At 47.2% G+C, this 23,461-nt stretch overlaps 1 protein-coding gene across 1 annotated transcript in view; it reads left to right on the top strand.

Moving 5' to 3' along the window:
- The first annotated feature begins 208 nt into the window (after positions 1-208).
- The window catches only part of ATP6V1B1 (ATPase H+ transporting V1 subunit B1), an 83,623-nt gene continuing 60,370 nt past the window's right edge, over positions 209-23,461 (top strand). Inside the window, exons 1-2 of the mRNA XM_084860168.1 lie at positions 209-219; positions 311-425. Coding sequence (XP_084716294.1) covers positions 314-425 — 112 coding nt within the window. The 5' untranslated portion in view covers positions 209-219; positions 311-313. The remainder of the gene's footprint in view (positions 220-310; positions 426-23,461) is intronic.

Raw genomic sequence — 23,461 nt, 5'->3', positions numbered from 1 at the left:
AGCAGTAATTTATGCTGACTACCTATGTGACAGTGACAGCAAGACAGAAATGAAGGACATTCTTGCTGAAATGAAGTCAACAGCTTGCTTGAAAAAGTTTAGCACACCCCAGATGAGGTGAGAGCTTGCCAACGTGCAGCCCAAACCTGTGTTGCCTGGTAGTTTACAGCCAACAAATCTTTCTGTGTGCAGGCACAACACAGAAGGGGGCAGGGCAGAGCACAAAGCTGGCACCAGTCAGACACAGCCGGGATAAAAAACACCGGAGCTGGGCTCTCGCTTGCGCCTATTCTCCCCAGACCCCTCCAAGGACATGGCTACCAAGGTGGAAGTGAGGGCTAGTGGCCACCCAGGAGGAGCTCTAGCTGGGGCACGGGAGCACCTTCTAGCAGTAACCAGGAACTACATCACCAACCCACGGCTGAGTGAGTATGCTTGAGTGTGAGGGGCAGCCAAAAGGTAGCTTTGGTTTCTTGCCAAGAAATTAAAAGCTGTCCCTTAAACCTCGATCCTCGGCATGGTGCTTGATTATGATTATTGTTTGAAATGATAAGTGCCCAGGTTTAAATCTGTGTGGAATTCACACACACATAGACAGCAGCAGCAAGATGAGCATCTAACTGGTTCACAACAATAATACTTTTCTCTTCCATTTCTGTCATCTGCAGTTTAAAACAGGGTGAGAGGATTCCAAATGACCCATAAACCTAACTTGAAATCTGCAGCCTGTCATAAACTGCATGAATGCCAAGGTTCTAGTCCTTGTTGTTAAAGTTCTCTGCTTCCTCTTTTAACTATCTTTCTTTCTTTGTCTCCTGTTAGTAACCACTCTGACCGGACCCATAGCTAGTCATTTTGTGGATTTTCTTTTAAAAATAAAATGGGCAGGTGCTGTGAAACTCTATCCTCTGGTCCACCAGACACTATGGTTAGGCTCCCAGAATGCCCCAAGTCTCAAGTCTGAGCCACTGGAGATCTGGCGGGGGGGGGGGTAATTTTGCTTGCAAAATTAGGTGAACATATGCTCCAGGCCCTGGGAAGGATTCTGCATTGTTATGAGGGAGGGGGAAGCTCTGCCGGCAGGTGTGACTTCTCCTGGCACTGTGATTGGGAAAAGCCTGGCTTGGTGAACTTCTCCTGTCTATGCAATTCTTAAAAGCAGAGGATCTCTTTCAAGGTCTGCTTCTGAGAGCCTTACTACCTAGTCACATGCATAGATATGACTGTGCAAATGTAACACTTTGCTTCAGCATCTCTAAAGGGACTCACAGCAAAGGCCTTGTACAGGGACAATTAAAATATATCATTTCAATTTCTTAATTAAAAATAATAATAATAATAATAATACACATGTAATAATTTTACATGCATAACAATTCATTTATCACCAAAACGATAAAACAGAGCATAGCCCTCCCAAAGTTCTGTCTTTAGCTTGAGTCCACAACAAAAATATAAATAAAACTTCTCTCTGAAGCTTGATTTTTCTACTGGCTTAAGAAGGAAAACAGTCTCTACTCGGTTTACTCCAGCTCCACAGCAGTCTTCTCAAAATGGACCAGGATCCAGCAACACAGGAACAACTTGTTAAACAGTCCTTTATATAATATAAAAGAACATAGTGTTTGTAAAAGAAATCATGACTCTTTAAAAAAAATTCAAAAGGAGCCCTCCCTACTAACTTGTCTCAAGGATTCAGAATCTTACAGAGAGAAGAAAGCAAGCTTCTTACACCTGCATTTTGCTAACTTCCTAAAATGGTGGCCACTCTCTATCTCGCTCCTTTACTGAGCATGTGCAGGAATATTCCCACTCAGAATTCTTAAAGAAAAATATACCACTGGGTTACACAAACACATGAAAGTGTTACTCCCACGATATGCATGCCACGACTTGCAATTGTGCAGTGAGAGATACATGCTTAGGAATGTAACTGCATTTCTGGGTATCACAGAAAACAATGACCCAGCAGTAGATGTGGCCAGTCCATTTGTCTGTCGTTATGAACAGATTTCTTTCTTTGTGGGATCAAACATATCCTTATATCCCTGGGTATTTTATAGGTGCTTGATTTCAGTTGCCTGTCAGCTTGTGCATTTATGTTTGTGCACGTGCACACATATGAAATACGCATTCCTCCTGTTTGAAGAAATCTGCTACATGCATGTTAGTACATGCACATACATTGGCAGCAACCCAGACATCCCCCCTCATTAAGGAAACTCCCAAACAACCTTGGCCAAGGTGGACACCACGTAGGGCCTTGCAGAAGCCTCTGGATTTCAGTTCCAGCCTGCAAACATCTTGATGCAGCAGGTAATAGATAGCTCAGACCTGCCCAGTCCCTGCTTGGACATACGTGCTCTGGTTAGCTCATGGGGATTTATTATTAACTGAACCAGCAGCAAACAGTGGAGTCTCACATCACAAGGAGGGCAGGTATTTTTCCGCAGGTACAATTCCTCCCTGTGTGTGTGTGTGTGGGGGGGAATCTTGCTACTACAGTAGTTTGACATGCACTGATTTCCATCAGTGTGCTAGGTCCTGTACATGGAACACAGAAGTGACACAATCTCTTTCCAGAAGGTTTATACTTTAAGTTAAACAAGCAAGGCAGAGGGAGGAAGAGAGAGCAGCAGAGACTCAGAACGAACAGTAGGGCTGGCAGAGTTTGGTTGCTGGGACGAAGCCCATTAAGCAGAGATTAAAGCAATGGTGGAGTAATTTGTTCTGTTCATATCTTTTATGTGAATGTACCTAATTTTGCACTGTTGAACTAATATCCAAAACAAAACTCTGTTAACCTTTAAAATTCACACTTCTCTGAATTTTACAATGGAGCCTCCAATTAAAAAAAATTGTGTACAAAAAAGTGCGTAGTAGGGGAAAGGGCACACCATAAATGCACATATTAGTGAAATTAATGTTAAAAATGAATTATATTAGGAAAGTTGCTTGCAAAAATGTGTATATTAGGCAAAATTGCAAGCAAAACTGCATGTATTAAGAGAAATGCATACAAAATATGTATGAATTTTCATGCAAACATTTTTTTTAAAGAACCAGTTTTAAGTTTGTGACAAACCAAACTTAAGACTGGAAAAATAAGAAACAGAGAAAAGTGCAATTGACAGACCCATCCATCCCTGCTGACCTCACGTTTGCTGGCGCTCTGTGCGGGCAGGGCATTGCATATTACTGGAAGTGCCAAAGCAGGAACAACAAGGGAGATGCTGTGTTCCCTGTGTCCACACTTCCAGGATAACTTCTGGGCCCTTCTGAGAATCATTGCTGCATGCAGTAGGAAAGATGTTGGGTTCTCAAATCCCCAGTCATCTCAGTGACTTTGGGCCAGTCGCTATCAATCAGCCTAGCCTGCCTCATAGGATTGGTGTGAGGATCCAACATTTCACAGATGGAAATAGAGGCATGGCCCCAAAGTTCACCACCCAGCCACACATTTCAGCACACCACTGAAGACTTTCTCTGCCTACTTTTGCATTGCAACACTCTGCTTCCTTGCCCCTGCCCTCAATTGGTTTTAAAGCCAAGAGTTGCTCTTTCTCTTTCTAAAGGTATGATTCAGGGCTGGGCAAATTCAGAGGGGCCAGGAGCCAGCTTCCCACTCCTGGAACCCATCGTGGGTCACAATCCTCTTGCCGCCAAAATCACCGCATGCTGAATTGCTGCCAAAATTCAGCCGTAATTTGGCAGCAGCAAACTCCCTGCTTTTTCACCTTAAAACAAGGAACACAACTATCCCTTAAAATAATGGACGTGCTCCCCGTGGGCCTTGTTTTAAAGCGAAAAGGCAGCTCTTTTTTGCCCCACCGTGCCACCAAAATTCAGCCATGACTTGGGAGCTGGCAGGGGCCTCAAAAAAGGCTGGGGCCACATTTGGGCCATGAGCTGCATGTTACTGCATGTTATAATCGAAAAGTCCAACTATTCAAAATAGGCCTCAGCAGCTGCAATATGTGAAGCATCAGGTGGTGCACTGCATGGTGTCTTAGTGCACAAGTGAGTGCATTTCCACTCGTGTCCATTAGAGACACGATGCATCCATTCGCCATTCTGAGACCTAAGTTCTAGAGTCCACAAGAAAGGAGCTAAATCCTAAAAATGTTAACAAGGAGACTTCAGATTTTAACGTGACAAAAATTTGGAATACTGCTTGACCAGGGAGAGGTACCAGAAAAGAGGTAAGGAGAGAGACAGTTGTTGGATCATATGGAAGAAGGAGAGCATAGTTTCCCCCTGGAAGCAGCTGCAGTGCTTGCACATGGCTGAGCTAAAGAACTGCCCCCTCTCTCTGTTTCCTCTGGCTTGTTCCTGCCCTTCCAGTCCCCATAACCTTCAAGACCCCTCTTCTGCCAGGCGTGAAGATACACACTGTTCTTAATGGGCCCAGGCACGGCAGGGTCAGGGGGTTACCACTGTGTCAGAATGTGTCTTTCCAATTGCAACGCCACTGCCCCCCCCCCCCGCCACTGCCGCCGCCCTTTAAAGGGCAGACTTTCACACCACAGTAAACTAGCAGTAGCAGGAGGAGGACCGAGGGACTGAGCATTTGGAGAGTGGAGAGGCCCAGGCTGCAGAATGCCAGACCAGCAGGAGACATCCAGGGTTAAAGAAAACCCCATGTCCTGCATTTTGAGACATTGGTCTAGGACCACTGAAAAAGGAGAGCAACATTGCCAGAGGTGGTGGGAGGGGGCATATTTTGAATTTCAACAAATGTTGGAGAGCCATTATCAAAATGTTTGTAGACACCAATGTCTCTTTCATGCTCTTAAAAAAAAACCCACCACATTCTTTTATATTTCTGATATAATTCTTCCTTTGAAAAACAATGATCTCTACAGCCAGGAGAAACACATCAAAACAGCAGGAATTGGTAAATGCAGGAGATTTAAAACTCTGGCCTAGCGATGGCGAAGATTCCCTGGAAGCCACCCTATCGGCCCCCCGCCACGCACACTGGGCGCGTCCTAGGGTGCGTGCTCGGTTCCTGCTGGGCTACAGGGAGGCCTCATCAGGGGAGTGGGTGCCCTCGGACTATGACCCAGGAATCCTCTGCAACGCACAGGGGAGCCCTGAGCTCGTGCAGACTGCTTCGTATATCCCAACCTTCCCCAGCAGGCACCATCCAGATGTGTTGGACTGCAACTCCCATTACCCCACACGGACGGTGGGGAATGATGGGAGTTGTACTCCAACACATCTGAAGGGCACAGGTTGGGGAAAGCTGCTATAGCCAATCAGTTTCATAACTCTGCACTTGCTCTTTAAGGGCAGGGCCACCCGGACATCCTCTGCTTTGGAGGCCGCTCCTTGCCAGCGGGCTGGGCTGGGCCGGGCCGGGCTGCAAGGGTGGCAGCAGCATCCGGAGCACAGCACTTGCCATCTTTCCAGCCGGGGCACTCGTGACGAGAGCTGGCATGTGGCTGGGCACCTTCCTTGCCCTTTGATGGCTGGCAGTTGGCCTTGTCAGATGTGCCCGTGTTGATACAGAAACACTTTTTTAACTCCTGCCTGTGGGTGGCCTGGATTAGTCCTGCCCTGGGCAATACCTGAACCACATCTGCCATACAGAGCACAGAGGCGACAGACAGCCAATTCTAACCATGGAAAGTTTCCTGTCGCAAACATCTACCAAGCCCTTTTTGGTCTTCTAAAATCTCCCCACAACTACCCCCCTCCCCACATCAGCTTCAAGCTGTTCTTTGCAGGTGTAACAGAGAAACACTGATCGATGTATGTTAAGCAAGGCTGTATCACACTTCCCTGGGATTATGCCCCATTGAATTCAGTGGGGCTCACTTCTGAGTAGACATGAATAGGATTGCACTGCAAGTCTTATTCTGCATTCTGTCTTTGATACCATGTGGAGTCCATGCTGCCCTGGGCAGAGAGACGAGTTGACTGTCTTAGGTTGGCCTTAATTTCTGCTACGTTTAGATTTCTTTTGGCAGTTTGTAGACCTTACAAACCGGCTTATTATTTTATATATTTCTATCCTGCCTTTGCACCAAACATGGCACTCAAGGCAACTAACAATAATAAAACCAAGGTTAAAACAAAAACTCAATTGAAACATAACATAAAAACAAATACATTAAAAGCGCAATTAAAAATGGAACAGTAAAAGAAATAAACAGTGCCCAGCCCTATAAAAACCCCTTCAGCAACAGACCAGCTTACATGCAAGGGCCTGCCTACATCAATGCGCCTTTGCCATCCAGCAGAAGGACAACAGAGAGGGGCCAGCCTCTACCTTCCCATCTCCAATCCCACATGGTCATTTCTTCTGTGGCCAGACTTTGAGGCATGTTGGGAGCAATAACTATGGAGCCCCTTTGGCAGTCCAGAGAGTTTGGGCAATGCATGCCCAGCTGATGTCACCAGACATGCCCAGGGGTGAAAAGTGCCTCCTGCACACGAATGGATTTGAAGAGTTTTAGAAGCAGCTCCCTGGGATCGCAACGGAAATGGGCCTGCAAAGAAGCAGAAGAGACTGTGCATTCAAGAGCCAGGGTCGAGTGCCAGTGAGCACGAGACCACTTCCTCTGGGAAACCCAATACAGACATAGGGTCTGGGACTCCAGGCACACTGAACAGGCTGGAAAATGGGGCTTCCTGGAAAGACAACATTTGAAAGACAACATTTGAAAGGCAATCCCCACCACCACCGCCCGTTCTTAGAGAGGGTGGCTCTCTGCTCTGGAAGATCCCGGTAAATGAGGGGTGCACAACCTCAGACTTGGGGGCCAAATATCGCCTTTGGGAATCCCAATCCAGCCCTCCGGGGTTCCTCAAAATATCTTCCCTTGGCCCCGTCCCCTTTCCCCTGACCACTGATCATTGGGCAGTTTCCCAGCTTTTGTGCAGTTTCTTCCTTGTTCTAAAAAGTTGACATCCCTCTCCAGATGCTGAGGTACTGGCAGTGAGAGCTTTCAGCTACAATAGGCTGGTACATTTGGTGTTTTAGCCCTGCCCACTTTTGCCTTTGGCCCCTCCCACCATTGGAATGCAGCCCCCGAAAGCTTCTCTGAAATGGAACTCGGCCCTCCAGCTGAAAGGGGCTCTGCGCCCCCCCACCAGTAAATGAACCAAGCCACACCATGCAAAGCAACTTCCCCTCTTGCATCTCCCATTCATGTCACTGCGGTTTGTGTGAGGGGACGCCAGGCACCCCTGGGCTTTCCTGCTTGCCAGGTTAAAAGTCTCACACCATCCCCAAGCTGGTGCTGTGAAAGCCTCTCAGCGCTCTACCTATGAAATGGGGATAATGCTGACCTCTCTCGCGGGGTCAGTGTGGGATGGCAAAACACAATCATGACTGCAAAGCACCGGGCCATTTTCTCTTTAAAAAATAAACAAACATGGAATAAATAGGGGCAGCATCAGTGCCACCTCCAAGATGGAGCCCCCAGAAGGGCCGAACAGGAGCCAGGTGTTGAGATGTGGGGTCTCCTTGTCACCCCCACCTCCCACGACCCAATCAGACATGCAGGAACATTTTGTCTGCCTGGAAATTGTTGCGACCACAACAACTTGTTTGATTTTTAAAAAAAATTATTTCTCTTGCAGCCGAGCTCATTTTGATTCACGCTTGGGTGGAGCAGTCATTCTTTGCTTCCCCCACCCGCCACTGAAGTCACATGACTATGCAGGTGTGTATGGGAACCTCTGCTGCAGGCCCTAATTAGTGGCATAGTGCGCGGGCCCCTGCTGAGCCTTTCACAAGCCCTGCTCGGCTTGGACTGGCCGATGTGTTTGACGGTGCTGCACAAACTGACACATCGCACAATGGGCAGGTTGCGTAAGAGACAGAAAGAGAGAGGGAGAAGGAGATGGTGGAAAACTGGACACGCAAGGGACCATCGGAAAAGTGTGTGATGATTACGGGGACATGGGAGAGGGAAGCGGGGTGCTCTTAAGAAATGGCCAGTTGCCCTGAGCCCCTGGAATAGGGAGTGGTTTCAGTCAGTTGGGCTTCCCCAACATCTCAGCTTCCCCATCATCACCTGACAGCAGCCCTCCCAGATGTGCATGTGTGAGAGCCATATACTTTTGCATGTGCGGAAGAGGAAACTCCGATGCCTGTGGTGAAAGATTTACCTGTGTGCCATAGCGGCTAAGAGACCGAGCAATGAACCCTGAAGGCCCTGCTTCAAATCCTCCCACAGCTACACTGGTTGGCTGCTAACAAGTCGCTCTCACTCCCTCAGCCTCCGTCCCCTGTCTGTAATCTTGGGCTAATAATATGGACTGACCTTTCAGGGTTGTTGTGGAAACTGCTGAGATAGTTCTGTGATGTGCTTGGATCACTGTAAAAAATACCTTCAATAAATGCTTCTTGTTGTTATTGACTAAGGAATAGGGATGGCACATGTTCCAGTAAATCAACATTGCCACACCTTTACAGGAGAACCTCCTGGGTGCTAGTCCAGATTGGGGGCCCTCCTTCAGTATGTCCCCCTTCTCACCGCCACGGTCACCGGCTGCTCTTGCTGCTGCTCCTCTTCCTCATCGTGGCTCCCACCGGCTCGCTTGGCAGGCAGGAGCCAGGCATTTGCTGCTCCCCCTCCTCACCACCGCCGTTGTCTGGGCCACAGCAAGAGGCAGCTGAACAAGCAGGGTGCTATCATGAAAAGGAGGAGCAACTCCAGGGGGCTCTTGCCAGTGGACCCGTGCTGGGGTGTGGGCCCTCGGCAGGTGCCAACCATGCCTACCCTTGAGCCCAGCCCTGGCAACATCCAATGCACCCTCAGACTGAAGTTTTTGTCCAGGAAGCCAGACATCAACCTGAGCAAAACCAATATGTGCGCATGACACTCCCGTCCTGGGCTGCCTCCTGCTGTGATGGGCAGGAGACCTTCCGTGCTGCATTCACACAATCATAATATACACACTTGCTGAGGGGAGGGGTTAACATTGCAGGAAACTTCTTACTATGGCTTACATTTTCATCCTGCTCCTCTTCCTGCAAGAAGTTTAGGGTAGTATATATGTGGGGGGGAGGTTACCCCAGTTTATCCTCACAATAACCCTGTAAGACAGGTTAGGTCAGGTAGTCACCTGGTATGCTTTGGAGTTTTGCAAGGATTTGAACCTAGATTTATATCCAACACTCTACGCACTAGAGCTGCATTTTCCTACCCTTGTTTAAAAAAATGCTGTTTTCTTAAACACACTATAAGATATAATATTAAAACAAAAATACATCACAAAGATAAAAGCCGCAGATTGGGAGATAAAATCAATAACAAAACCCATGACAGACCTCTAACATTATGAAAAGCACAAGAGAACAGCCTGGCACTCAAAAGATAGCATTAGGAGAGCCTGTCTGAAGACAGAGTTCCTGAACTTCGGTGCTACCACAGGAAAGGCCCTTTTCCCAGTTACCTCACCACCTGGCTAGTATATGAAAGTGGGCGCACCTCTGAAGGAAATCTTACCAGCGGGTGGGCAGATTCACATGGGCGAAGGTGCCCCAAACTGCTTAACACAGATGGGTTGATTAAATTGTTGACTGGCTGCATTTATAGACTCCTCTTCTGCAGAACATCCAAAGTGGCACGCAACCCCAAAAGCATCAAATGTAATATCAGGAATGAAAATCATAAAACAGCTCTAAAAATACCAATGGGTTCCATCAAAGAGCTGCAAGGCATCAAGGACATCCTCTGGGATTGAAGGCCCCCTCCCCCAGTGCCAGGGGAGCAGGTTTCCCCACCCCCCCACCCCAATGGTGCCCCCAAGTGCAACACTTTAGGAAGAAATTGTTGCAATTCATGGATATAGAAGAAAATTCAGGGGAGTGTTCAGGGACACAGGTGGCGTAAAGGTTTAAACCTTTTCCTGGTCCTGAAGATCCCCATTTTCTAGGGATGGAGGATAGGTCTTGACATGACTACTTTATGTATTCATTTAAGACTGTTGTATAGCACTTTACCAAAACCCAAAGTAATTTACCTCTAAAAAAAATTAAACCCAGATATGTTAAATTTAAAATCTAAAAAAATTCTAAAAGCCCAATAATGAATGGCTAACGTCTTATATGGGACATCATAGCTCCATCGGGGCCAAAGAAATGTGATGTAGCCCTTTGTTTCTCTAAGGAAGTACCATTAGGCCTGCAGTCTTGAGCCCACTGTGCAGAAGATCATGTGGCAAAACTGTTTCTGGAGTGTACCACTTTAGACAGTGGATGGGGAGAAGTTCTGTACAGCCTAGTTGCAATGAACAGGAGCCTTGCAAGAAAGCATGGTAGGGAACATCCTGGGCCACATCTACACTGGGCTTTTACTCCAGGGCGGGTGCAAGGCAAGGTCCCTCGTGACAGGTGATGCAGTCGCAACTTTACAGCCATCCGTGGTTTTCGCCCGGAAAAAGTGGAGTTCCAAGGACTTGTTTTACTGCGATTTGGGGGTTTGCTGCAGGTTCCCACCGTGGTTACAGGCCGTTCGTTCCCCGATCTGACTTCGCATCTTACAGTGGGTGTGTTGTAGGCGTACGTAGTGCCTGCGTCACTCTGTGATGCCCCTTTGCTCCCCCATCCCTTCGCAGCTGTGCAGTTACAGAGGCACAGAGGTGCGTTTTCATCTATTTAATCACACTTTCGCACATTTTTGCAGCTTCGTATCTTTGCAATGGTTGCTTTTGGACTCAGTACCCAAGGCCTGGGGAGGGTCTTGGGGGAGGAACAACATCGCTCTGGCACCATTTCGGAGTGATGGCTAGGCATGTAGCACTCACAGTTGTGAGTGTGAACCATCGCGAGAGTGTCAGGCTCGGGAACCGGCAAACTGATGGTGCGAATATGAAGGGGCACAAAACACCCAGTTCTTACCTAAAACAGGGTCAGAAAGACACAGCAGAGGCCCTCAGGTATAAAACAGCCACTGAAGTGTTGCACCCCCACGCCCATGGGACTGCACAGCTGCGCATTTCAGTATAATGGCAAAAAAAGAGGGCACAGCGAGTCTCTTAGGGAAGTGCGCAGTACATCACGAGGGCATCGCAGGGCATGCCGACTCGAAGCCGCATTGCTGTGCAGTTGCGATGGGGCGGGGGGTCAAAGCAGTGCCATCTAGATGAGACCCTGGTGGATTTTACCCCCGCTGAGCAAGGAGCATATAAACCTCAGTGTGCTTCACAGCACCTGGTTCATTTTGAGCACTGCAGGACTGCTGAGCGCTAACGATCACGGGTGCAATGTAGGGAAAGTAAAGTGTGCTTAAGCCCCACTGAAATCGATGGGGCTTAAATGTATTTGTGCAGTTCTCAAGAAGCGCCAGCAAAAAACACACTGGACAGAGGAAAGACCAACGCTTGTTTCGCACTAACTGGGCAGGGGCGTCACAATGTGGTAGTAACAAAGCGGAGCAGGCAGGGAGGCTGGCAGCCCAGGAAGTGTGTTCCTGTGCCTTAAATGGACACGCATTTACAGCTTGGAAAGGTTTCATTGGCAAAACCCAGAAAGTTCAGAATTTCGGAGTTTTGTGCACCCTAACAGGCTTGTGTGGTCCGGTTTGCTAGTCAGGTGGGCAGCCACAGTTGTGCACTGGTGGTCAGCTCCATTATCGCCAGACTGGCACTCTTAAGGCCATTTAATCAATTCAGACTTTAGTTGATTAACTGACGGGGCCGAGACTGAAAGCTAGACTTGTTTATTGGCTTTAGCATGCTACTGTAAGTGAGAAGGGGGGGGGATTAAAAGGGCTTTACTTCAGGCAATGAGTTTTGCTTATTAAGCAGCACATTTTACCACATTTCTTTCGATAGCATCAAAAGGGCACTTACGTTGAGATTTTAGTGATATGCAGACATATTTAAATATAATTAATGAATGGGTTACAAGCCAGGCTATTAATCAACCAACAACATTTTTTAGATCAACGACCAGCCCTAATTATTACAAATTCAATACCCATCAGTCATTTTTTTAAAAGAAAGGAAGAAAAAAGAGACTGGACTGGGACATTTGGAGCAGAAAGAAGATGCTCTGATGAGGGAAGCAAGTACTTTGCAGAGGAACCCTTAAGCTTGCCTGAGAGGGAGGACCCACCCAACAGATGCCAGGGGAAGGAACGGGAGGGGGCTGGTGGAGTGGAAGCAATTAGCGATTTGGTGTCGTTGGGCTGGTTGTCCCCTTTGTCAGCACGGTCAATTTCCTCTGCTCCTTGCCCACCCCCCACCCCTGCTCCCCGCTCCCCCCCTGCCCCATGGGAGTTAATAGTACACAATTGTCAGGGTTAATTCAGACTGCCAATGATGGGAGCTGTGAATTCGAGGAAGGAGGATGGACAGAGGCTAGGCTCAAAGATGTATGTGTGTAGGGGGGGGGGGGTGTCACACACACGCACACTTTTTTCTTTCTTTCTTTAATTTGCGGAATCAACAATCATGCCCAACAGCTTTTCATCCACCTTTTCCCCTCTCCCCCTGACTCTCTTCACCTCGCAAATAAACCCCATAGCCCACCCACTCTGCCCTGCCAGGAGGACTTAAAGCCCCTTTCTTTTTCGTAGCAACTCAACCCTTTAATGATCTGAATTACTGTTTTCCGGTGGTGGGTCTTCCCTTCCCTTCTTCTTATGTTCCTCCATGTTAAAAAAAGAAAAAAGAAATCTTAGACTCTCATTGTACAGTATTCACCACAGTGGGCAACTCTGTCTCACAACACCCCTTGCTTTCCTCCCGGCAGTTGTCCATTGGCACATGTTCCAGGTGATAATTTGAACTGGGCTATAACTTCTGCCACGGTTATAGGCTTCCATAAATTTGAAAAGCCAGTTCCACATTCCATTGGTGCCTTGATGTGTGATAACCCATGCCATTGTGCATGTCACATCACATGCCACAAAGGTGGGCAGAAGGCAAACTGTGGTCAGCTGCCCCGTTTATTTCCAATGAGCCACTTAGCAGCACCTGCTAGTGGCGGAAATTCTTGGAAAGGGTGCCAGTCCAGGTGGACTTTGGCCTGATCCTGCAAGCAGATTCTGTTTTTCTGGCACAGATTGGTTGTGCCTTAATTGTTCAGAGATCCTGAGTAAAACAAAATGTAAAGCAGGCATGACTGAAGTCCCTTGGAGGCAGTGCTGAGCTGAGCTTGGTAATTCAGATTCTGTTGAGAGTGTATTGCCTGCATTGAGCTAGGGCAAAAAAAAGCAGTAAGTGTCTTTAACACCCCCCCCCCCCCCAGTTCTATAGGTTGTTTTGGTGGTACTAGCTACAAAAATTGTTGTTGTTGTTCAGTCGTTCAGTCGTGTCCGACTCTTCGTGACCCCATGGACCAGAGCACGCCAGGCCTTCCTGTCCTGCGCTCTCTCCCGGAGCGTGCTCAAGTTCATATTCATTGCATCCGTGATGCTATCTAGCCATCTCATCCTCTGCCGTCCCCTTCTCCTTTTGCCTTCAGTCTTTCCCAGCATCAGGGTCTTTTCCAGGGAGTTTTCTCTTCGCATTAGGTGGCCAAAATATTGGAGCTTCAGCTTCATTATCTGTCCTTCCCATGAGCACTCAGGGTTGATTTCCTTTAGGATGGACTGATTTGACCTCCTTGCAGTCCAGGGGACTCGTAAGAGTCTTCTCCAGCACCACAGTTCGAAAGCATCAATTCTTCGGCGCTCAGCCTTCCTTATAGTCCAGCTCTCACAGCCATACATTACTACTGGGAAAACCATAGCTTTGATTAGACGGACCTTTGTCGGCAAGGTGATGTCTCTGCTTCTTACTATGCTGTCTAGGTTTGCCACAGCTTTCCTCCCAAGGAGCAAGCGTCTTTTAATTTCAGGGCTACAGTCACCGTCTGCGGTGATCTTGGAGCCCAAGAAAGTAAAATCTGTCACTGCTTCCATTTCTTCCCCTTCTATATGCCAGGAAGTGATGGGGCCAGATGACATGATCTTAGTTTTGTTAATGTTGAGTTTCAAACCAGCTTTTGCACTCTCCTCTTTCACCCTCAACAAGAGGCTCTTGAGATCCTCTTCGCTTTCTGCCATTAGGGTGGTATCGTCTGCATATCGGAGGTTGTTGATAATTCTCCCGGCAATCTTAATTCCGACCTCTGATTCATCCAACCCGGCATTTCTCATGATGTACTCTGCATATAAGTTAAATAAGCAGGGTGACAATATGCAGCCTTGTCGTACTCCTTTCCCAATTTGGAACCAATCGGTTGTTCCATGTCTGGTTCTTACTGTTGCTTCTTGACCCTCGTACAGGTTTCTCAGGAGACAGGTAAGGTGGTCTGGTACTCCCATCACTTTAAGAATTTGCCACAGTTTGTTGTGATCCACACAATCAAAGGCTTTAGCGTAGTCAATGAAGCAGAAATAGACGTTTTTCTGGAATTCTCTTGCTTTCTCCATGATGCAGCGAATGTTGGCGATTTGATCTCTAGTTCCTCTGCCTCTTCGAAACCCAGCTTGTACTTCCGGTAGTTCTCGGTTCGCATACTGCTGAAGCCTAGCTTGTAGGATTTTGAGCATCACCTTGCTGGCATGTGAAATGAGCGCAATTGTGCGGTAGTTTGAACACTCTTTGGCGTTGCCCTTCTTTGGAATTGGAATGTAAACTGACCTTTTCCAGTCTTGTGGCCACTGTTGAGTGTTCCAGATTTGTTGACATATTGAATGCAGCACTTTAACAGCATCATCTTTTAGGATTTTAAATAGCTCGGCTGGAATACTGTCATCTCCGCTAGCTTTGTTGTTACTAATGCTTCCTAAGGCCCACTTGACTTCACTCTCGAGGATGTCCGGCTCAAGTTCAGTGACCGCACTATCATGGCTATCAGGGACATTCAGATCTTTCCTGTATAGTTCTTCTGTGTATTCTTGCCACCTCTTCTTAATCTCATCTGCTTCTGTTAGGTCCCTGCCTTCTTTGTCCTTTATCATGCCCGTCTTTGCACAAAACGTTCCCTTGAGATCTCCAATTTTCTTGAAGAGATCTCTAGTCTTTCCCATTCTGTTGTTTTCCTCGATTTCTTTGCATTGTTCAATTAAGAAGGCCTTCTTGTCTCTCCTTGCTATTCTCTGGAACTCTGCGTTCAGTTGGGTATATCTTCCCCTTTCTCCCTTGCTTTTCGCTTCCCTTCTTTCCTCAGCTACTTGTAAAGCCTCATCAGACAGCCACTTTGCTTTCTTGCATTTCTTTTTCTTTGGGATGGATTTCACTGCTGCCTCCTGAACAATGTTACGGACCTCCGTCCATAGTTCCTCAGGCACTCTGTCTATCAGGTCTAATCCCTGAAATCTATTCCTCACCTCCACTGTATATTCATCAGGGATATGATTTAGGTCATACCTGAACGGTTTAGTGGTTTTCCCGACGTTCTTCAATTTAAGCCGAAATTTTGCAACAAGAATCTCATGATCTGAGCCACAGTCAGCTCCAGGTCTTGTTTTTACTGACTGTATGGAGCTTCTCCATCTTTGGCTGCAAAGGACATAATCAATCTGATTTCGATATTGACCATCTGGTGACGTCCATGTGTAGAGTCGCCTCTTGTGCTGTTGGAAAAGAGTGTTTGCTATGATCAGCATGTTCTCTTGGCAAAACTCTATTAGCTTTTGTCCTGCTTCATTTGGTACACCAAGGCCATGCCTGCCTGTTATCCCAGTGATTTCTTGACTTCCTACTTTAGCATTCCAATCCCCTATGATGAAGAGGACGTCTTTTTTTGGTGTTAGTTCTAGAAGGTGTTGTAGGTCTTCATAGAACCGATCAACCTCAGCTTCTTCGGCCTCAGTGGTTGGGGCATAGACTTGAATTACTGTGATGTTGAATGGTTTGCCTTGGATTCGTACTGAGATCATTCTATCATTTTTAAGATTGTACCCCAGTACTGCTTTTCCCACCCTTTTGTTGACTATGAGTGCTACTCCATTTCTTCTAAGGGATTCTTGCCCACAATAGTAGATATGATGGTCACCTGAATTAAATTCGCCCATGCCTGTCCATTTTAGTTCGCTGATTCCCAAGATGTCGATGTTCAATCTTGCCATCTCATGTTTGACCACCTCCAGCTTACCTTGATTCATTGATCTGACATTCCAGGTTCCTAAACAATATTGTTCTTTACAGCATCGGATTTTCTTTTCACCACCAGACACATCCACAGCTGAGTGTCCTTTCGGGTTTGGCCCAGCCGCTTCACTCTTTCTGGCGCTACTTGGAAATACCCTCTGCTCTTCCCCAGTAGCATATTGGACACCTTCCGACCTGAGGGGCTCATCTTCCGGCGTCATATCTTTTAGCCTTGTGATACGTTCCATGGGGTTTTCTTGGCAAGAATACTGGAGTGGGTTGCCATTTCCTTCTCCAGTGGACCACATTTTGTCAGAACTCTCTGCCATGACCTGTCCGTCTTGGGTGGCCCTGCATGGCATAGCTTATGGCTTCACTGAGTTACGCAAGCCCCTTCGCCACAACAAGGCAGTGATCCATGAAGGGGGCTACAAAAATTAACTCCCATCAATTAGCTTTAAAGTATGTTACTTTTCCAATTTGATGTCATTTCTTTTAGGTTAAAATCAGTGGAATGTATCTGTACTTTGAGGAAACATTACCAAACATTACAAGCAGTACAAATACAATAAACACTATAAATAATCATAGAAGAAAGCGGTAAGTTGACAGCGAGAGGCAGGGGAAGGCATTCCTCAAGAAGGGTGTTATTTTGCCTAGGGCCAGCCCTGCTTGGAGGGATCATCCTTTCGTGGGGTATGTGTTGTGCATGCAGAAAGTCCTAAGTTCTAAAGTCCAGGACAAAATACTTTAGATTGCTTGCCCAGGCAATCTTAGTTACCAAAATCTGCATCACTACCCATTCAAGGCTGGCTTTTCCCTTTCACCTCCCCCATGACTCAGCCTTATATTAAATAGGTACATGCAGGAATCACCTGGATCAGGTCCTGACAAACCAGCTGAAGGTTGGCCTTACACCATGCGCTGGACTGCTTGGCAAACATGCTGACCTAGTTTTTAAGGAGCTTAAGCAAGCTCTGGGGAAGGAACCTATATCCTTCTCAATATATGAAAGCCATAAGCCTGGATTCCAACATGTCCAGGTTTGTTGTTGTTCAGTCGTTAAGTCATGTCCGACTCTTCATGACCCCATGGACCATAGCATGCCAGGCCTTCCTGTCCTCCGCTCTCTCCCGGAGCATGCTCAAGTTCATATTGATTGCATCGGTCATGCTATCTAGCCATCTCATCCTCTGCCGTCCCCTTCTCCTTTTGCCTTCAGTCTTTCCCAGCATCAGGGTCTTTTCCAGGGAGTTTTCTCTTCGCATTAGGTGGCCAAAATATTTGAGCTTCAGCTTCAGTATCTGTCCTTCCAATGAGCACTTAGGGTTGATTTCCTGTAGGATTGACTGATTTGACCTCCTTGCAGTCCAGGGGACTCGTAAGAGTCTTCTGCAGCACCACAGTTCGAAAGCATCAATTCTTCAGCGCTCAGCCTTCCTTATAGTCCAGCTCTCACACAGCCATACATTACTACTGGGAAAACCATAGCATTGATTATACGGACCTTTGTCGGCAAGATGATGTCTCTGCTTCTTACTATGCTGTCTAGGTTTGCCATAGCTTTCCTCCCAAGGAGCAAGCGTCTTTTAATTTCATGGCTACAGTTACCGTCTGCGATGATCTTGGAGCCCAAGAAAGTAAAATCTGTCACTGCTTCCATTTCTTCCCCTTCCATATGCCAGGAAGTGATGGGGCCAGATGCCATGATCTTCGTTTTTTTAATGTTGAGTTTCAAACCAGCTTTTGCACTCTCCTCTATCACCCTCAACAAGAGGCTCTTTAGATCCTCTTTACTTTCTGCCATTAGGGTGGTATCATAAGGGAATGTGGCCTTCAACAGACGGTTGCTTGCCCCGGCCGTAGCGCCAGATCAGCTGCCAGGGTTCCCTCGAGGGATCCCGGGAATGGTGCTGGCTGGTGGAGCATCCGGTGTTGCCTTCTGCTGAGCTGGACCACTGGTCCGTCTAGCCGTGCTGTGTGCTGTGGCTGGGACAGCTGCCTGGGGTCTTCCCCTGCCCCATGAGCTGGGATCCTTTCACGGGAATGACCAGGCACTGGACCAGGGGCTTCTGCTTGCAAAGCAAGCCACGCGTTCAGCTGTCGCTCCTCCCATGATGGCCTCCTGTTTGGGGAGGAGGATGCTGAGGCAATGCTCCGCTAGGCAATCCTAGCACTGCAGCTCTCTGGGTTGAATTTGGGGAGAGGGAGGGGGACCTTGATGCAATCCATAAGCCCCGTCCCCTGAATCTTCCAGATTTGGGGCAAATTATCCCCCCCCCCAGAGGAGCCTTCAAAAACAGAGGCTGAGGGAGGCATCACAACAGATAAGGGGGGCTGGGAGATCACCCCCCCCCCCATAATTAGAGCACTGCCAAGGGAGGGAGGAATGACGATTACACCTGTTTAAATCTATGCTGCAGAGGTGCACTGTGGCTCAAGGTATCGCTTAGCTCATCTCGGCTTCAGAGGATGCTGGTTCAAATATCTGCCTGGCATGCTTTTTGAAGCAAAGGGAGGGGTGTTCTTGTGGGAGCTGCATTTCCTCAACGGGATCACAGTCCATTCTTTTACCAGATGACGGATGGCCCGTGACACCCGAAGAGGTAGGCTGAAGAGGGTGGGCAATGCGGGGCGCTCGCTGGGGCATTTTGTGGGCGGTGGCAGCTCAGTGCCTGCAGCTGCCAAACAGAAAGGGCCCTCCAAAACCCTCACGGGATGAGGGGACGTATCTGGGGCGGTGCGTGTGTATGCACAACTATCGCGGGATCTGGCATAGAGGAATCTCCTAATCATTTCCCAAGGGATCAGACAATAGTAAGGGTGACCCAGGAGGCATTGTTTACTTGGACTTTCAAAAGTCTCTTGCTTTTTTAAATACAAAATATAAACCAGCTACATAAACCATTCAACTGACTCATTAAGCGGCTCATCATATGCCATCAAATGCCTGGGAATAGAAGAAATTCTTAACCTAGTGTCTAAGGTATGACAATGTTGGTGACAGGTGGGCCTTGCTGGAGAGAGCATTCCATAACTGGGGGGCCACCACAGAAAAGGCCCTCTCCCTCGCTACCATCCTCTGAACCTCCAGCACCCAGCTATGATTTACACCAGCCTTCCCCTGCCTGGTGCCTCCAGTTCATAGAATCATAGAATAGTACGGTTGGAAGGGGCCTATAAGACCATGGAGTCCAACCCCCTGCTCAATGTGTTGGTCTACAGTGCCTGGGAGGATGGAAGTTGTAGTCCAATACATCTGGAGGGTGCCAGGTTGGGGAAGGCTGATATACATCCTGATCCTGTTCATGTTTACTCAAAAGTAACTCCCATTGTATTTAATGAGGATTCCTTTGTGCATAGGATAGCCTTGATAGACAGACAGCTAACAGAGTATATTTATAATGCCTACATGCTGCACAAAGATAAAACAAACTGATGGTTGGAAAAGAGATACATATAACCTATCCTGTTATAATAGATTTTAAATGTTAACTACATTATCCTGGAGTCCATTTTAAACAGCTAAAATGTCAGCAGCCAGGAACCTGTTCAACCTGAGCACCCCAATGCCAGCTTCAATAAAAAGTGATCACAGGGCTTCCGAAGGGAGAGATTTCAGTTTATCTGTATATCACTTTGCAAAGTCAAAGCCAACTTTGGATAATCCTTATCCGTGAATCTGTGTTGACAAAAAAACGAGTGAGATATTCATTGAATGCCCATAGATTTATAGGTCCAAAAAGTGATGGTTTAGCCAGTTTCCCCCAAATCAAATAAATTCAGCAAAAGAAAAAAGGAAAACCTTTGTGGCAAATGCAGGCTTCAGTCTTTGAAATTTCCATAGCCATTGGCAGTAAGGTCTGTCTTCAGTTGCTTGGAAAGAGGTCTCCCTAGCTGTTGACTCAACTGATGAGGCGTTATGAAATGTGCATGAACCTAGAACATTCCGGCTGCTCGGTCTTTTTAGAACACATACATACATAAGCAGTTGAAGCAGTATGTGAAGGGGCACAACAGAAATATGAGCAGGACAAATTCCTTGGGGTAGCCCTGACAATGTGGCACCTTGGAACAGCTTGTGAGTTGATGTTAGAGCATAACATCATGAAGCTGCACAATTGTTCTGGCACAGTGGTCATTGCATCCTCCTGCTCGGAACATTGCTTTACTGGCTGAGCAGCTCATAAGATTGGACTTCCTGTTGTAGCTGTTGTTTTAAATCGCTACTAATGTGTTCCTGGCTGTTTAATATTAAAAATCAAATTAAGCCTAATTCACTGATTGAATATGTACTACCTCAAGGCATGATGATAACCAATAGGTGGTTTTTAAATGTATTAAATTTGTGAAATCGCTGGCAAGTAGATAAATGTGCAGAGGCAATATATCTCTGAACCAACAGTGCTGCGGACAAGCCATGGGGGAGGCATATGACACTAGACTAGCTGATGTTTGGTCCAATCCAGCAGTCCTGTTCTTTTGTTCTCAGTAGCTCTCTGCTTAGTTTCACATGGTTCTTCCTCAGCTCAAGACTTCCAGGAATTCCCGGCTGATCATTTGGGACTGTGCAGGATTGAGCCAAAGGCCTGGACAAAAGGCCCCACTGCTCCATCCCACCAAGACAAACCCTTTTTCTTTGCGGATTAGCATGACACACAACACACTCTGACATTTTGAAACGTGCTAAGCTAACCTTTCACCCAGTCACTCTGCTGTCACGGCAAATGATGTCACCAGAATTCTTGGTGCAGCTGGAAGTGTGTGTGTGTGCATGCGTGCACACGTGCATTGGGGTGACGAGAAGCAGTAATCCCACATTAATTACACAGTAGGCAATTTGGCCCATGGTGGGGGTAGTGGTGGAGGGGGGGTGGTGCATGAGTGTGTGTGTGTGATGAGGTGCATGGTGATGGAGGAAAACCTGTCATAGCCTGGCAGAAATGCTGCCAATGTAACAGTAAAAGGATGCAATCTTTAAAATGGAGGAAGAAGGAAATGTCCTCTTGCAGAAGCAACAGGGGGAAAAATTACAACAACAAAAGAAGCATATTTGGGACACACACAAGCCCTCATCCTCTTGCCCTCTGTCCCCTCACAGCAGGGGCAAGCTAGGCCTCAGCGCACAGATGTGTGAGCTCAAGGAGGCCAGACCTCGCTGAGGCCTACTGGGTAGGTTATGACCTTTACAGAAATGGTGGCTGTACGTGTCAGGCCTAATGGAGTTGATGCCAGGAGACGTGGGCCAGGCTGGAGGGGGAGGGAGCTGCCCACGAAAATGCGCCTCCCTAGAAAGGCAGCAAGGTCTGCCGCAGCTAGAGCCATTTCTGGGGCATCGTTGGGATTTTAAAACGGAACAAAAGAGGAGATAAAATAACCCCAGTGGACCCTAGTCATTGTACTTCTAAATCGTGTAAAACATGTCACGCACCGCCGTTAGACCAGGAGGCTGCTCAGTATTTGGCAACAAGGACAAGCCCGGAGGCTCTTCTTGAATGTACTGGAAGGATGCTCTTGGCCTTCCAAAAGAGGCTGGTTATTGAAGGTGTGAGAGACCACGCAATAAGTTAAATTATCTGTTTTCATGAAGTCTCTTTCTAAGTTGCAGCAGGTGGTTAAGCTAGCGTGAGACCAGTTATTTGTTACATTATAAAAGAATGTGAGTTATGATAAGAGTCATGGTGACACCTGATGCAACGGAAGAGGTCTGTTGAACAAGCCTCAGTGAGTGTTGCTGCCTGTGGTCGTATGTTTTCTTAAGTCTAAAAAACCCTTTAAAAAGGGACTTTTTAAAAAGCAGTTGAGGTTAACAGTTTTAAGGCCATAAAGACCTGCAACCTTGTAGGGCCCTCAAAATGTCAAATGGGGGCTCCATTTCTCCCTCATCCTCCTCCGTGTTCATAATGTGTTAGACATTATGATGTGAGGCCTCTTTGAGAAGAAAATCAATCTTCTGGAGGGAAAACTATTCAGTTTTATTCACAATTATCCCATGAACTGAAAAATTACAAATGGGGGGATGGAAATTTTGGAAAACTAAAAAGGAACCAATCTGGAAGATATTTACCCTCAGGCTGAACAATTAATTTCCCCAGTGATTCTCTAGAAATATATCTTTCTTGTTTTCCTGTGTGATAATGTAGAAACAGGTCAATTAATTTTACATATGATTTCTTATCCTGAAACTAAGCTTATAGTCAAATAAGTGCAAATATTTCAGTTTTTCTAAACTTTTTAAAGTGCCCCCACTTCCTGGGGGCAAAAAAGATAACAACCTGGAAACAAACTACCACCATTTGAGAGAGGGGGGAAACAAAACCAGTTGTTTCACATGAAACAAAACATGATTTCATAGTATGGCAATGAGCCAGCCAAACAAATTAGTCAAAGCCAGAAGTGAATTGCCCTGGCAAAGGACAGCTGGAAATATTAACTTTGGACAGGCTTCCTTCCTTCACCCAATTATCATATTTTCCCACTGGTAACTCCTACATTTGTATAATTAATATAATTATAATTTGTATAATTAATGTACAAACTCCACAACCCTCAGCTCCCACAAAGATGCTTGTTTAGGGTTGCTGGGTCTTTGATAGACCACTGCAACTCTGTGCCCCCCCCCCCCAGGTCTAGCCTGCTGTTCTACAGAAAACCCTGGGGGACAAAGCTGAGATAGATTAACACCCCCAGCTTCATCCAACCAGGTCTCTGTAATACATGCCAGGTCGGCATGCTCGTCCGGGATCAAGTCCTGGATGGCTGCTGTCTTACCATTCACTGACCTGGCATTCACCAACAGTATTTTCAACCCAGGGGGGCTGCTGCCAAGGCTATCCAGGTTATTTGTATTGGGGGACTGCATGGGGACAACCAGGATCCTGTTTTGGCCCCCACACTCCTGAACATGTAACTGTCTCCCCCCACTATATCTCCCTCTGCCCTCTATAATTGTGACGGCTGCTCCCTGGGTCCCTCCCCTTCTTTCTTTGAAGCACATCCCTCAAAAGATAGATGTGTAACCAGTACACCCTCTGCTGACAAGGGGCAGGCCCTCGTGTTCACCCAAAGTGGCTCTGCCAAGGGGGCGAACCCCTTTGGTGTCGCCCCTTTGGTGGCCGTCCGCCCCGCAGGAGCCTAGCCTTTATGCCCCCAGCCCAGGAAGATGACACAATTGGGCTGGGAAGGGGTGGCAGTCCTGGAGAAGCTGCAGAGTCAGGGCCTTAATCCTGCGAAGAGGCAGCACGCACAGTGACGTGGTGGATCAGGAGTCTCAGAGGCAGAAGCAGAGGTAGTAGCAAGCAGCAGATTCCCTCTCCTTCCACCTTACAGTTGGTCTTGGTTGGGGTCCTCCTCTCTCTTCCCAGGAAATCTGTGGCCCCCGCTTCAGTTTCCTCCGTGAAAAGAGTAAAAGCAG

Source organism: Heloderma suspectum, chromosome 5 (assembly GCF_057233095.1).
Source record: "Heloderma suspectum isolate Gila_16-S chromosome 5, 16-S_ref, whole genome shotgun sequence".
In the NCBI taxonomy this organism is placed as follows: Eukaryota; Metazoa; Chordata; class Lepidosauria; order Squamata; family Helodermatidae; genus Heloderma; species Heloderma suspectum.
This window is presented reverse-complemented; position numbering and strand designations above follow the sequence as displayed.